Source organism: Nothobranchius furzeri, chromosome 4, assembly GCF_043380555.1.
Source record: "Nothobranchius furzeri strain GRZ-AD chromosome 4, NfurGRZ-RIMD1, whole genome shotgun sequence".
Classification (NCBI taxonomy): Eukaryota; Metazoa; Chordata; class Actinopteri; order Cyprinodontiformes; family Nothobranchiidae; genus Nothobranchius; species Nothobranchius furzeri.
The window spans coordinates 524344-541419 of record NC_091744.1 but is presented as its reverse complement, the minus strand read 5'-3'; the positions used below and the strand labels follow the sequence as shown (position 1 = coordinate 541419).

The 17076-nt window shown below is 40.4% G+C and overlaps 1 protein-coding gene across 1 annotated transcript in view; it reads right to left on the bottom strand.

The window, feature by feature from the left end:
• LOC107391375 (voltage-dependent T-type calcium channel subunit alpha-1I) overlaps nt 1–17076 on the bottom strand; it is a 374405-nt gene that overhangs the window by 57389 nt on the left and 299940 nt on the right. The window contains exons 22-25 of the mRNA XM_070549995.1: nt 12546–12724; nt 9223–9349; nt 6029–6154; nt 3061–3150 (exon numbers count right to left, since the gene is read on the bottom strand). Of these exons, the coding sequence (XP_070406096.1) occupies nt 3061–3150; nt 6029–6154; nt 9223–9349; nt 12546–12724 (522 nt within the window). The remainder of the gene's footprint in view (nt 1–3060; nt 3151–6028; nt 6155–9222; nt 9350–12545; nt 12725–17076) is intronic.

Here is a 17076-nt window from a genome sequence, read left to right as displayed (position 1 = left end):
GGTGTCCTCCATCCCTCTCTAGATTCCCTCTTGTGTCCCTTTGTTCCCCCAGCTCCTCTTGTGCTCTCTTAGCGCCCTCATGTGTCCTTGTCTGCATCCCTGTTATGTGTCTTATGTTGTAGCCCTTTGGCGCCCTCTTGTGTCCTTTTTCTGTGTGTCAGTTTAGTGTCTGATGTTATCTTTTTCACTATTTCCTCCCAGGTCAGCTCCAGCCTCGTTGTCCCCAGCTCAGTGTGTGTATGTACTATGTCCTCCTCCAGCTGGTTTGTGTTAGTCCTTCCCTCTGTCTTTAGGAAATTGTTGTTTAGTTTTGTGTTAAGGTATTTGCCATCCTCTGTTTCTGTTTTCCCCATTGAGTTGATTAGTGTCACCTGCCTTCCCTCCAGCAGCTCACCCCACACACCTGCTTCCTGTTTCCCTGATTGCTCCTCCCAGTGTATTTAAGCCCTGTCTGTCTCTGTGTTCTTGTCGGTCCATTGTTGCTTGTCAGCGTTATTAGTCCTGTCAGTCTGCTCGTTCCTCTGGTGTTTTTTGACTTCTTGGATTTTGGCTCCCTCCCTGTTCTTGGTTTATTCTTTATTTTGGACACATCCTACAATAAAAGGATTTTCTTTATTTTAATTCCTGCCTCGTGTCATCCTGGGTTTTGCAATTTGGGTCCTACTCCCCTAAACGTGACAATGCCAAATGAACCAAAAATGTCAAGGAACAGGATAAGCTGGAGAGAGAAGAAATCTGAGAGCATTTGAAGATGATCAATTGTAAATGTCAAGTGTTCAAATAATAAGAACATGAAAAAATCAATTCAAAATGAGTCAATGACATTGTAGAGGCTAATATTAAAAGGGGAGGTGGGGATTTAACATGTTGATTATGAATAATTATTTAGAAAAAAATTGCTTTCCCCCTCCCATCAGGGATGGGCATACATGCAGCATTCATTTTGTAACTCTCAGCAGAACTTCCCCTGAACTCCACACTGCACCTCTATACATTAGCAGTGCTCTGCTGCCATCTGGTGATCAGTTCAGTACACATGTAAAATGTTCTGTGTCTATTTACACTTTATCAATAACACATGTATTAATATTTGCACATGCCTATTAATCCCACAATGGTTACATTTATGATGAGACCAGAGTAATAAAATAGGCCTAGTTACAGAAATAAACTTATTAAAGTATGGTTATATCATCTGTGCCTCACTAAAACATGTTTTTTTTTTACTAAAAAATGCTTGGGCGCAATTGCGGATTAAATGATTTATAATGCAGTTAATCAAGATTAATTAATTAATTACAAGGCCTCTGATTAATTAGATGAACTTTTTAAACAAATCCCACCCCTAATATTAATACAAAAAAATGCTAAAATAAAATAAATAATAATAATAAGTACATATTTTAAATTTTCAAGGCTTCATTATTCTCCTCACTCACGTGTTGTCCGATTCAGAACCACAAATGCAGAAAACAAATTTGAATGCAGGCCAATCCAACAGTGAAGTGGAAAAGCTGTGTTTCTGCTCATCCTAAACATATTAACTGAACAGGTAATTGTGCTCATGTTTTATTTGGCCTGTGATGAAGCTAAGAGAAACATGCTGTGCTTGTGTGTGGCTAATTACAGGCTCCTGATTCTCAACAGGTCTCCTTGTTTGTGACTCGCAGCTAATTTGAGCTGCTAATGGGTGACTGCTTTGTTCGTTTCTGGAATGAGCTGTTTGGATTTGTTTTTGTAAATATAAAAACGTTTTGGAGCTAACTCAGGGAAACATAGCTGCTGTTTATGATTTGTATGTTTAACTCATGCATTTGCAGTTGCACAAATAAATGAATAAATTCATAATTTTGCAATCACACTCCCTTTTCTAAATAGGAAATCCCCATTAAGGGCATTGCAAGTCTAACAAACATCCTGCGTAAGCTTCTAGCCACAAAAGATGACAAGGGACAGAAAAGTCAGCAATAAAAGGAGACATTTTGTAGAAATGTGCAGGATGACTGGGTGCAGAGGTAGTCACTGAAATGAGTCATTAGGAAACAAAAGCCTCTAGTTCAGGTGCCATCAAACCATAGATGAGAGACACAATTTCATTTTGGTGAAAGCACAGGAGGAAGTATAAATGGGATTAGTCACTCAGTTCAGTGTTGGACAGCAGAGAGATCTCACCCAGACAAGAGGACACTGACTCATCCACATTAATTCACATTCTTATGAAAAATGGTTCCAAATTATGTTTAAATTATCTGATTCTTAGTGACTTTTTTTTTACTTTATGCAAACAATTTAAATGATTTTGCATTTGATTAAAAGTCTCTGCTTTTTCATCTTAGGGAATTATTTAATATTAGCATGAAAAGACAAAATTTGCTTTAATTTTGAAACTTGGGCTGTCAGCTGTCATTTGCAACTCAGAAAAACATTGAGAAACACTGATTTAAACCATGAAACAGATGTGTCTCTGGCGGTAGAGCAGGGTACCCAATTGTCCCAGCTTCTTCCTGAGAATTCTGCTGTTGTGTCCTTGAGCAAGACACTTCCCATGACTTGACTCTGTTGCTGGTGGTCAGAGTGGCAGATGATGGCAACCTTGCCTCCATTAGACAACCCCACAGCGGCTGTGGCTACCATGTGATTAACCATCACCAGAGTGTGTGAATGAATAATGGACTCTCTGTAAAGTGCTTTGGGTACTTTCAAAGGTGTCATATAAATCTAATCTGTCTGTATTAATATTAGAAAATTACTAAGAAATTCATTATTTACTGATCAACAACAAAGGCAGGTGGATATTGCAAATGTAGGACTCAATTATGGCATCCTTTGTTTTTAGTTCTGTGGACATCCAACTGGGTGGAGAGTCAAACGACCAGAAGGAAGGATTTTATCTCCCATCTGGATGATGAAAGCGGTACACCGCAATAGGAAGTGGTATAGCTGGAAATTCACAAATCCTGATTAGTCACTCTATAAAGTTGACTGTCATTGCAAAGTGAAGCCAGTGATTTAAAATATTTGAGGGTGAAAACAGCACAAAATCATCATATTTTCTCTTACCTGCTGGTCTATTCCCACTGCATCCAGTCCGTGATACATAATGTTCACCCAACCATCTTTTGATGCGAGCACAAATAGGGACATAAGAGCCTGTGAACACACACAAGCACACACACACACAGTTAATTATTTGTTTGCTACAAAATGCTGTTTCCAGTGTTAGGAATTTTAAACCACATTTGTGTAATGGAGTACTTATACTTTTAAGTGATGCTATTAACAGGGGTAGATGGCTATTATGTAAAATGACTGGTGGCAAAAACAAGCACCTACACTGATGAGTCATAGCATTATGACCATTGATACGTAAAAACCTCTGCTTATCTCATTACAATGGTACTTGGTAGAGGTGGGATATATTAACTGAGAGATGCTCTCTTCTATTCTGCAAAGACCTCTATTTGAATAATAGGCAGCAAATGATTACCCTGTTGTTGAAGTCGATGTGTTGCAAACTGCAAAGGCATACGAATTTGCAAGACTGATATGTGCCATTAGGGTAGACTGGCCAGTAACCAGTGAAGAAGTGACATGAAAATCAATGGTTGAAATGTGAAACCAAGTCTCATGGTGTTTCATTACATATTCATTTCAACAGTTAAAAACCCCATATTGCTGGTTGCAGTACAAAAATGCTCAAACATGCAATGCAGACGGGACTGTGTATGTAAGGCAAATGGTTCAAATAAAGGGTTAGGGTGCTGTTTTCTGGCCAATGTACCTCAGTCAACAGGCCAAAAGTATGAAAATATAAGTAGGCAGACTGGTTTTATTTTCAGATAATGATGAAATGATGTGTTGTATCTGTTGTGTCCCGAAAAACAATCAAAATGGGGGGAATTTGGATCAGATCTGCGCCCACATTAATGTCAGGACCCAAGCAAACTAACTTCTACCAAACGACCTAAAATTTGTTGCAGATTATAATGTGTAGTTTTTACCATTAATCTCTTGAAACATAAATCAAAAATGTTATTAAAATGGATGAAATGATGCACAGTTGTTAAAAAATATTGGCGGCTTTGTAACACATAACCATGGAAATTGGGTCTAAAATACATGGGAGCAGGTCTAAGTCTCTGGGCAATGCCATATTATGTGCCACGTTTCCTTCCACATAAGACTGTGAGGACAAAATGCATTTACTGATTTGTAACAAGTGGTTATAAAATTTTCACCAGTCATAAACGTTGTTTTACACATTTACCTTCTTGCTTGTTGCCATGGATGAAAGTGAGTCTGATGTTTTATCACTTCCTGGAGGTTGGATGATCTAACAAAGTCAATATTTGGAAATTGCGCACCCATTTGACCCTAATGGTCATCCGTTGATAAGGCCTTACTTGAACACAAAAATACCGCTTGCTTGCAATGATTTAGATGTGTGCTGCCCCATCACCATGGAAAATACACACTGTCACTAAACAAGAATTTCTTGATGACAATACATCTTTTGGCACAAAGGTCCTGCTAAGCTGTGTTTGAAGAAACGTTTGAGGAACACATAAAGTCTGAGAGGATGACTTTGCAACATAATTCTGCAGATAGAAATAACTTTGAGCATCGTTAAGATGGGTCTGTTGGCAATATCCTGCCTTTACTTAAGAGCATATTTAGTTGATTCCAGAGCATTATTTTTTGTTTTAATGCTTAGCTCTTGGACTGCTCTCACTTTCAAAAAGTCTCTCCTTGCATTAATATGTTTCACATGCTTTCTTCTACTCTTAAATTCATCTAAATTTCCCTTTCTAGAATTTGAGATCTTTCCCTCTTTACCAGGACATTTTGCTCTGCCCTTGTAAAACCCACTCTCACAGATTTTTCCTCTGCTGTTGGACTAAAGCAAAACGATCTTGCCAAAAGTCCCCCAGCCAATAGGAAGCCAGATACGGTGCTGATATTTGAGCTTGTCAGTCAGTGTGTTTACATGTGCATCTAAGTCGATCTAGGTCGATCTAAAGTAATACAACGGGAGCCTTTATCCTAGTGTACAAGTCCGTTATAACACCGAACTCTCAAATGAAGTCCGTTCCAGTCCGGTACAGTAGACGGCGACATGCACTCCTTCATGATGGCATTCTTCAGATTAGCTTAAAGACACACAAATGGTAAACAAACGCTGGCAGGAGTGAAGCAGACAAAGTCAAAACTGGATATGTACAATGGCCAAAGGAATGGACAACAACAACTCTGCAGCGCAGCTTACTTGGTACGTACTTTCCTGTTCGATGGTTTTACACGTGTTACTTTGTGGTGATCATGCAAGTTACCAGTATCAGCTCGGCTGACCCATTTACCTGCAGATGAGGTCAGCTTCCTACCACATTATCTGGGTTCTTCAGCACGATTCGAACCAGTTTGCTTCAAGCAAGACTAACACTTTTACATGCTTTAAAAGACCAATGTTTTTCAACTGAGGGCAATAGTTTGGTTTACTAAAGCACATGTTAGCGCAATTAATGTCTTCTTTTGGGTACCTGGTTACTCATTTGGCACTACTAACTAGGGCGTTTGGGGCGCTAAACTTTTTTCGTGGGAGTCTTGATAATATATGATATAAATAGAAGGGCGGTCATGGTATCACAGATAAACAATATTACCCAGGTGGAAGTTGGGTGTGTTTTTGTTAGAGTTCCATTGCTTCAAACTTGTACAATTGTTCGAAATATGCAAAACAGTTTGGGTGGAGCTCTTAAAAATTATGTTTATGTTTATGTGCTTAGCAGACGCTTTTACCCAAAGCGACTTACAATTTTATTTTTTTAACCTATAGGGCGTGTTGTGATCTGTGGGGGAAACCAGAGTACCCGGAGAAAACCCACGCATGCATGGGGAGAACACGCAACTCCACGCAGAAAGGCGAGTTTTGAACCTGCGACCTTCGTGCTGCGAGGCAACAGTGCTAACCACTGCACCACCATGCAGCCACAAATTAGACACAGTAAAGCCTTTATTTTCTCCGCTGTACCTGTCCAAGGTTGTCAAAGTTGTATTTGTGATGAACCCATCGGTAGTTGGCAGCCAGGCAGTCCGATTTATTAGTGATGTTCTTCACATCGAAACCCACACAGTAGTAGAACTTGCCTTTGAAGAGCTTGGAAACAAAAACAGACACCAAGGAGACATTGAGAGAAAGAGACAGACACAGTTTGATGAAGCCGTGATAAGGCTTGTGTGCAAACCCACTTATTTCAGGAAGCTTTAGAACTAGTCTCATAATAAGCATCAGTAATGAGTGTGAGGATGGTGCTCAAATGAAGACTCAAAACGTACTTGATGCCAACAATGAGGTTGTCCTTTGTGTGTGAAATCATGTTTTTAACTCTCATATTTAACACATGGAAAAAATAAGTGATTTAAATAATAACTATTGAAGCTGATATAATGACAGGAAAAGGTGGTTTGGAGGAATAACATGAGGGAAACAAAAACCTGCAAAATAAAGTTAACTGTTATGGGCTCGACTAGGGTTGTCACGGTAACCGGTATAGCGGTAAAACCCGGTAAAAAGTTGACAATAAAAATAACCGTCCAGTTTTTTAAAAACTATATTATCTCGGTGGGTTTACCGTGGCCGCGGTTTCGGCGCGATGACCCTTACCAGCCACCGTCGCTTCAGCTGAAGTTCCCGCGGCGCGCGCACACACTTTTTAGTTTGCAACGGCACCAAAACTTTGAAGCTGAAATAATGGCCGAAGGAGGAGACGGCAGCGCCCAGGACATCCATCAGCCCTCAAAGAAGACTAAATCGGAAGTATGGGCATATTTTGGATTTCTGAAAATGCTGAGGGACAGTTAATAGAAGACGGCTATCCCGTTTGCAGAACGTGCAGGAAACAAGTGTCTGCAGAAGGCAGCAACACTTCGAATCTAATGGCACATCTGCGTGACCATCACCCACGTCTCTACAGCCAGTGCAAGGTAAGTTAGCATTAGCATTTTAGCTTAAATGCATGACGTGAGGACTTTTGGTTGAGGGAGAATGCAACGAGTCACTATATCCTGCAGCCGCAGCGTCCTCTGCCAGCATTTAAACCGTGTCACGGACACCCTGTTGCTGGATGAAGCATCTTATTTGTTGATGATGAAGAGAAATATACAATTAGTTCCTTGTCATTGATTTGTTTACTTATTCAATGCCATTTATACTTGAACATTTGGATTTGATTACATAGTGTAGTAGTTATTTTAGTCATTTGTTTAAAGTGGATATTTATTTTAAATACATATTTTTTAAGGTTGACTTGTACAGCGCTCAAGTCAAGTGTGGACTGGAGTTTTAGATTTTCATTTTGATAATGAAGAAAACAAGTATATGAGAAAACAAGTGGTGTTTCTTTGATTTGTTTACATATTGTTTATGTTTTGAATGTTTGGATTTGTATCATTTAAACCTGCACTGACTACTGTAACATGTTCCAGAAAAAGAAGCTATTTGTTCCTTTACTTGTGAAAAGTTGCACTTTTGCTAAGGCTTTGTGTTATTTTAGCTTTAATAAACACTGTTAAACCTTTTCAAAACTATTTCAGTTTGTGTAGAACAGGACTATCAATGCTTTCTGAACATATGCAACACCGTTTAAAAAATACCGCGATAATACCGAAAACCGTGATAATTTTGGTCACAATAACCGTGAGGTTAAATTTTCATACCGTGACAACCCTAGGCTCGACACACGGGAGGCGACATCGCCTCTCCTCTATTCATGTTCAATGAGACATGCGCGAGAAAGCGATAATCGCGGGTTTCTCTCCTACCAAGCGAAACGCGAAAAACGTGCGTGTGAAAGTTTGCACTCGTGCACGTGTCGTGCACGTACGACCCAGCGACGCGATCCCAGAAAGTTGAAACATTTTTCAACTTTTCATCGCTGTCGCTCGGACGAGGACCAATCAATGGAGGTTTCATTCACTGACCAATGAGCGGACAGGATGCTCCGCACATCTCCGAGCAAACATGGAGGAGAAGTTGATTATTATTATGTTTTATAGTAAAATCAGAAGTAAGATTTCACATAACTCTAGCAGCACCTTGTGAAACATCATATCTACCGCTTTATTAACTCTGAACCGCTTAAATAACCTTAATTCCCTCCAACCTGACACAGCCAAGCAAAACAACGGAAGTTTCGATTTCGCAATGGAACAGAACGCGTAGACGGCTTTGCCGCTGCCGCGGATCGCCTCCCGTGTGTCAGGTAATAAAAGCGACAGCGACAAATTTCGCTGATCGCGGTCGTTTGTCGCCTCCCGTGTGTCGAGCCCATAAGTCTGCCGAGTGTGCAGTACTACCCACAATAAGGATAAACAAATTATGTTGTAAGTTTTACAGAACACACTAACTATGATATTGGTCTGATTTACCTTTTCAAGAAAGTCCCAAATAAACAATTTATTTTGAATCCTGCAGATTTTAAATTTAGGTCATGTCTGGAGATTGCCGAAAAAGTTTCAAAGCAGAGATTTTGTTGGCAGAAAAGTCAAGTGCCAACCCTGTAACTGGAGGGTTGTAGGTTCCAACCCCCGCTCAGTCTGTCGCAGTTGTTGTGCCCTGTGGCAAGCCACTTAACCTCCCTTGCCTGCTGGTGGTTATCAGAGGGGTTGGTGGTGCATGTCTACGGCAGCCTCATTTCTGTCAGTGTTCCCCAGGACAGCTGTGGCTACAATGTTGCTCATCACCACCAGTGTGTGAATGTGTGTGTGCATGGGTGAATGGCTGGTTGTGTTGTAAGGTGTCTTGGGGGGGGGGGAGGGGGGGGGGGGTGTGTAGAACTCTAGAAGGGGCTTTATCAAATTTACCATTTTAACATTGTTTGCGGGTTGCAGCTCTTGTCTGCATGGAAACAGATATTTTTGGTGTGGAAATTGAGATTTCTATCAAAAAGCTGTAACTTCCATGTGATGTGACGTACCTGTGCATACAATATGTGCATATGCTGCAGCCAAGCTAAGAACATTCATTCACTGTGTTTTGATGTAATTAACATAAATGATTCTATTGGTGTAACACTGAATATTTCAGATTTGTCAAAAAAAATTTTGTGAATGTATTTTTTCTACAGATACGGACAGTGTCTTAAGCCCATGTGAGGTATTTAATAGTCACAAAGAAAAGTTTAGGTTGAGGGCAACTTGGAGCAATCGTGAAGATGTTTTCTGTACCTGAACACCAAGAATGCCAAAGATGATAAAAAAGGCGCAGCAGATGAGGACGATGTTTCCAATGGGTTTGAGGGAAGTGATCAGCGTCTCAACCACCAGCTTCAGCCCCGGAGCCCTGCTGATCACCCTTCATAAAGGGAAGCAGAGAAACAACAAGTTCAATAATGAAATGCTGAGAGAAAGAGACAAACTTTCTCATTGAATGAAGTAAAACCCCATAAAATATGAATATTTAAAAGAAGACATCTCGTTCTTGTCAATGTCAAAAAGCATTCCAATTGACTTTTATCCTTAGGTATAAGACAGTTGTATTAGTCTGGTCATGCGCTAACTCAAATCTTTTTCATTGGTGTACACAATACCGGCACATAGACTGAAAATACAATTGGGAGAAACACGTCACAGAATTTTTAACAAAATTGGAAATTGTTGCATGTAATATCATTTGTCTGCACATTAGCTCATTAGTGTCTTCTGAGCTGTCAGATGAGTTCATGCACTAATTCCCCAGCTTCACTGGATGCCAGTCAACTTCAGAGTTCAGTTCAAGAACCTGGTTCTGGTTTTTAGAGCCTTACATGAACAAAAGCACCATCATACATTGGTGACCTTCTCAGTCCCTACACCACCAGCAGGTCCCTACTGGTTGTGCAGCGCACCAGGCTAAAGACCAAAGGTGAGAGATCATCTGCTGCTGAGGTCCCCAGACTCTGGAACTCTCTCCTCCTGAGCCTGAGATCAGTGGACTCAGTGGTCTCCTTAACTCATTCACTGCCATTGACGACTAAAGTTGTCATTTGCATTTTTTTTTACTGTGTGGGTGTCGGAACGAGTCCCCGCGCCGAGAGAACAAACTTCTCAGCTCTAACGCCGATCTTCATCCGCATACGTCACACGTCACATGATCAGGAAGCAGAAAATTCATGTGTTAGGAGATCGTTTTGGGCTGTAAAAAAGTGAGGCGCGAACCAGAAAAGCTTCTGCCGATCACAATTCAACAACGGATTATGAAAGAACGGATAACGCTCAAAATGCATAGATTCTTCCTGATGTAAGAGGTGAGTCTCCTCTTTGTTTTGGTTGTCTTGGCATCTACATCATCCTCGCGGGAAACGTTCTGTGACTCTTAAAAAAACAGCGAAGGGCTTTACCGATCAGGAAACGGCTGGCAGTGAATGAGTTAAAAAGCAGCTGAAGACTCACCTGCTCAGGCTGGCTTTGGTGTGACCTTCATCACCACCCTCTCCTTATTCTGCTCTTTCTACGTATTCTGCCTTTCTCGGGATCCACTGATTCCCCTCTTTCCTATTCATTTTCTCTCTCCTTTTCCTTACATTTTTTATCACAATTTTTATTTTTTGTCTTTTTATCCCTCCCACTGCCCTGATGGGTGTGACCCCGCAAGGAAAGTTGATCATTGAGCAGGATTGGTTTATCTATTGAGGTCCACGTGGCAGGGGTGAGGTGGTGCTCACTCCTCACCCCTGCCACGTGGACCCAAGGGATAAACCATCAACCCTGCTCAATGATCAACTTTCCTCGCGGGGTCACACCCATCAGGGCAGTGGGAGGGTTAAACATTTTTAATCTTTCTTCTTTGTTGTTATATTTGAAAAGTTTTGTCGATTGTCATGATTTACATCTTGAGAGGCCCTATATAAAAGATTGTTTGTTTTCTTTCTTTCTTTACTCTTCACTATGCTTGAATACATCTAGTTGGGCAGTGCCGTGTTTGAGAAATGGAAAATGCTTCACAAAGTAAAATAAATTCGATTCAATTCAATTCAATAATACTTTATTAATCCCAGAGGGAAATTCAATTAATTAAATCTCTAAGCTTCTGGACTTTGTTTGGGCTTAGGTGTCATGAATACATAATTGTTTTAGTTTGTACAAGCAAAATTAGCCTACGATAAAAATGTATATTTTATTTGTTTATACTTGCACATAACCACTTATAAGTAATAGAAAACTTTTTGAAGTTGCTTAAAAAATCAGAAGATTATATTAGTGAGAAATTCTGCCTACTTTGTTAGCTTGTGAATTTTTGTTTAAATTGGTCTTCAGTGGTCCTGCTTTTAGCTACTATGCTGCACACAGATGGGATTGTCTTCCTGATGACCTCAAATGGGCCCAATCTCTAGTAATCTTTAAATGAAAATGTAAACCTTTCATGTGCTCATCCGCTACTGAATGAATGTTTTTATGTTGCACCTTCTGCACTGTAACTGCTCACCCTTTATCTTTGCCTTTTTTCTGATTCTTTAATCTGAAATTAAGTTGGGATTCTAATTTGATCTAAATTAATTTGTGTGTTTTAATTATGCTGCTACGCTATTTTAATGCCTGTGCTAATCTTGCTTATGGAAATGACATTGAATTCCCTCTGTGGATGAAATGTGCTATTTAAATAAAGATGTCTTACCTAAACCCATTGGACCTTTTATGTTAAATTAGTATACCCCTGTGAGTTCTGTGCTCTTGGCCATAGAATTGAATGAAAATCTCATGAATATTTCATTGCCCAACCAATGTCCATATAGCAATGTCAAATATGGAAAATGTTCAAATATCTCTGATTTGTTTACAGTTGTTTTTCATCTTATCACATTCGTCAGCTTAGGATGCAGAAACATCACTTTGCAAGTGAGTGTCAAAAAGAAACAATTTAGGCCTTTTTAATGTGGCCAATCTAAATCTTTAACATGAACTATCCTCTGCTGAAGTTTGGGGATTTTTGCTGTTTTCCTATAACAGAAGGCATCAAAAGCCATGAATACAGAGACAGCTGAAGGAGAGGAAAAACTGCCTGAAAACAGCAGCTAATTGACAGCTTTTCACTAACAGTACACACTGACTGAGTCAGATCATTCTCGCAGAGCTGACCCAGTAACGGAGTGTCCAGATTGAACTCTGACTTTTTCCCTGTGTGATCTGGACAGTCTCCAGACCCTCCATGAACCTCAAAAGGATTAGGTTGGTAATAGATGGAAAGATTGTTCCCTATTTGACAGAGGGTTATGTCCCGGAGTATTTTTACTTGGCTGGTACCAATAGTTGGAGTCTACAGCATGTTGCCTGGCAACTGCTCAGAAAGATGAGGTGCTGTTGGGAGGTTTTCATTAGTTTTTGTTTGAACCAGAGAAGATGTTTATCATCATCTAGCTACAGTTAGGTGACTGTTTTTGGAGGGAACTTACTTTTTTCCCAATTTTTGAATTGAGATATTGGCAACAAGTATTTCTGAAACCGATTTGATTATTTTTAAAGGAAATTTCATATTGTGTAGAAAAAAACACTAAAATATGATGGTTCATGCCAACCTGAGAGGACGGAGAGTCCTGAGCAGCCTGAGGACTCGTAGGACTCCCAGGATCTTAGCCCCTCCCGCCATTGAGACCACAATATCAATCAGAGACACAAAGACCAGGAAACCATCCAGAATGTTCCAGCTGCTCCTCAGATAGGCCCTCTCCCCCAGGTACAGACCCATGGATACCACCTGAGCAGGTAAAGGAAGATAAAGGAGCACACTGGTGTCTAGATTTTCATATGTAGACTTCATTTAAGCTCTTGTTGTAGTAGAACAAAAATATTCCAAAAAATACCAGAGTAAAAGTTTGTTTTTGAGAGAAAATTGTAAAAACAAACTGTTCAAATTTGAAGAAAATATGAAGAAATATGAAAGATGAGCTTTATCTCCCACAGTTCGTTATGAGAAAGTCAGTATTCAGAAGAGAGGATTTGAAGAGAGGAAACCAGAAGACAGAAAAGTAGAGGACACAGGAGGAAAAGCAGAAGGTGATTTAAATTAAATCTTGTCTGTAGGAGCGTGAGTTTTCACTCCAAGTATCCATGTTTAACACTTGGTCTCAATTATGATGATTCAAAGGTAAAATCAAAGTCATGTGGACTTGTTTGTGAAGTTGATTAGCTGCTAATGTAGGCACTGAATTTTGCTGACAATGCAACAAGTTAAAGTTTGTTTAATTAAAAATGAAGTAAAACAATTAGCATTTGGTTAAGACTGCATGCCTGCATGAAGTGCACAATTTCACTCTTACAGATGGCATAAAATCTTCATTTATCACAGATTTTTGTAGCTTAGACTCACAAAAACTCAGAGCAGAGCAACAAATATATTTATTATATAAGGAACATCATATATCTTTCTGTTTCCTGGTTACAGTCGGATGGATGACCTCAGACGGAAGAATCTCTGAGGCAGACTGATTGATGAAGGAGTGAAGAGAAACCACTAGAAAACAAGAGGGTTTTACTGTAATGGGGACGGCAAAAAACTTGTGAGTAAAGTGTGAAACAGATAACAATCAGACACATGAAAGGCACAAATCAAGGGAGAAGAAAAGAAGACAGACAAAACTCAAAAGGAGAGAAGAAAAAGTGGTGAGATCAAAAAGTGTTGATGTGGTTGGATGAAATTACATGGCAAGAGGTTTGTGTGTACCAGTCAGGCTAGCAGGCTAAACAAATGTAAGAAAATGGAGAATTATCTATTCGGATGATAGAGATTTAATCTGAAAAACTTGGCTTTAAAACATTTACAAAATGCAGATTGTAGATTATTTACTTATACAGTGGGACAAAAAAGAATTTAGTCAGCCACCGATTGTGCAAGTTCTCCCACTTAAAATGATGACAGAGGTCAGTAATTTACATCATAGGTACACTTCAACTGTGAGAGACAGAATGTGAAAAAAAAATCCATGAATTCACATGGCAGGATTTTTAAAGAATTTATTTGTAAATCAGGGTGGAAAATAAGTATTTGGTCAATAACAAAAATTCAACTCAATACTTTGTAACATAACCTTTGTTGGCAATAACAGAGGTCAAACGATTACTATAGGTCTTTACCAGGTTTGCACACACAGTAGCTGGTATTTTGGCCCATTCCTCCATGCAGATCTTCTCGAGAGCAGTGATGTTTTGGGGCTGTCGCCAAGCAACACGGACTTTCAACTCCCTCCACAGATTTTCTATGGGTTGAGGTCTGGAGACTGGCTAGGCTACTCCAGGACTTTCAAATTCTTCTTACGGAGCCACTCCTTTGTTGCCCGGGCGGTGTGTTTGGGATCATTGTCGTGTTGGAAGACCCAGCCACGTTTCATCTTCAAAGCTCTCACTGATGGAAGGAGGTTTTGGCTCAGGATCTCACAATACATGGCCCCATTCATTCTGTCCTTAACACGGATCAGTCGTCCTGTCCCCTTAGCAGAAAAACAGCCCCAAAGCATGATGTTCCCACCCCCATGCTTCACAGTAGGTATTGTGTTCTTGGGATGCAACTCAGTATTCTTCTTACTCCAAACACGACGAGTTGAGTTTATACCAAAAAGTTCTACTTTGGTCTCATCTGACCGCATGACATTCTCCCAATCCTCTGCTGTATCATCCATGTGCTCTCTGGCAAACTTCAGACGGGCCTGGACATGCACTGGCTTCTGCAGCGGAACACGTCTGGCACTGCAGGATTTGATTCCCTGCTGTTGTAGTGTGTTACTGATGGTGACCTTTGTTACTGTGGTCCCAGCTCTCTGCAGGTCATTCACCAGGTCCCCCCGTGTGGTTCTGGGATTCTTGCTCACCGTTCTCATGATCATTTTGACCCCACGGGATGAGATCTTGCGTGGAGCCCCAGATCGAGGGAGATTATCAATGGTCTTGTATGCCTTCCATTTTCTGATAATTGCTCCCACAGTTGATTTTTTCACACCAAGCTGCTTGCCTATTGTAGATTCACTCTTCCCAGTCTGGTGCAGGTCTACAATTCTTTTCCTGGTGTCCTTCGGAAGCTCTTTGGTCTTGGCCATAGTGGAGTTTGAGCGACTGAGGCTGTGGACAGGTGTCTTTTATACAGATAATGAGTTCAAACAGGTGCCATTAATACAGGTAATGAGTGGAGGACAGAAAAGCTTCTTAAAGAAGACGTTACAGGTCTGTGAGAGCCAGAGATTTTCCTTGTTTGAAGTGACCAAATACTTATTTTCCACCCTGATTTACAAATAAATTCTTTAAAAATCCTGCCATGTGAATTCATGGATTTTTTTTTTCACATTCTGTCTCTCACAGTTGAAGTGTACCTATGATGTAAATTACTGACCTCTGTCATCATTTTAAGTGGGAGAACTTGCACAATCGGTGGCTGACTAAATACTTTTTTGCCACACTGTATGTATGCAGTTAGTCAGTGGTAAGGTTGATTGATAGTGAGGTATCCCAGCAAATCCACAATATTCCATGTTCTTTCAAACCCTTTTGAAAATTGTATCCCAACTATGTGGAAATAAAAAGAAAAGGATGCCTAGAACATATATTATTTTTCATTTGAAACTGTTTATTGACCTTTTGTAAAACACATAAAACATTGTTGGAGCTCACAATGGCCCAGGAGCCCTGGTAAATGGGTAAACACAACTCTAAAATAAGGTCCCACAATTGCATGCCTGGTTTGTCCCACACACTTGACCAGGACATGAATATTAAATGAGCTGCATGCTGTTTGGCCGGTTGATGCCAATGAAGGAATGGTGCAGATTTTGGTAAAAAGTTTGGTTAAAAATGAAATCCAATTGTAGTCTGTGGTGACAAAACAATCTTGGGGGACTAAAAACCTGTGGTAACTCTGGTGTCACATCCCATTTCAAACATCAATTTTCAATTACACACACACACACACACACACGCGCGCACGCACGCACGCACGCACACACACACACACACACACACACACACACACACACACACACATATCCTACATCCTACATACAGATAGCATAGCATCCTACATAAAGATAGCATAGCATAGCATAGCCTCTTAATTTATAAAGCACTTTAAAAACAATAAAATGATTGACCAAAGTGCTTGACAGGGCCGGCTTTGGCGACAGGCGACACAGCGGCCGCCTGGGGCGCCATCTGATGGATAGGGTGCAAAATAAAAAAAATTTAAAAAAAGTTAAATTTATAAATTTATAAATCAAATTTATCTTTGAAATATGAAATGCACTCTCTACATACTCAAAATTCCCCTCTGAATTGACATGAAATTAAAACATCAATATTTAAATTCTAATGATCTGGCTGCATGACGAGCTCCCGCTTGGGCCACCGCTCCGATGCATTTGACCGTTAAGGGTGCCGTAGATCATGTGCGTGGGCAGCACTGTAGAAGGACATCCTGTTGTCGCATTTAAACTTTTGATATTTTACGATGAAAAGAACACCTAAGCCATCGGGATCAGCATTCAGAAAGCGAAGGAAGGAGGAAGAAAACAACGGGCCCAAAGCAGAGGTATGTAGACTTTATAAATTTGGCAAAGGAACTTTTTGCGTTACAATTTTAGCTAACTGCCTCTCCTGCCACGCACGGCCCACGGACGGACCCTCGCTAGCTGTTTACACACACAATACAGTATCTGTAACTTTAACCAATTCATTTTACTTTTGAATCGTCATGCCCAGATGCAGTGAGACAATATCTGCAGCCACGACAGGCACCTGTTGACACCACGGGGGCGGGACTGTTCTACACCTGTTGAGTCTCACTGTGATGATGAAGAATGTAAGATTTTTTACTGGTTTTTAGAGTATGATTGCAGCCTTTTTATGAACTTCGATTCAAGTTTTAAGTACGCATACAACATGAATTTAGTATTTGTATATCAGAAGAACGTTAGGTGTGGGTGTAGCAAAATTTCAACTTTGTCCGACACATCGGGCGGGCGGCACAACCGTGGCTGTGGCGGGGACTCCCCCGCTGACCGTTGGCAGCGGGGGAGTCCCTGCTGCCGACGGGCCCACGTCAGTGTTTCCTTGTTTAATAAATGAAAT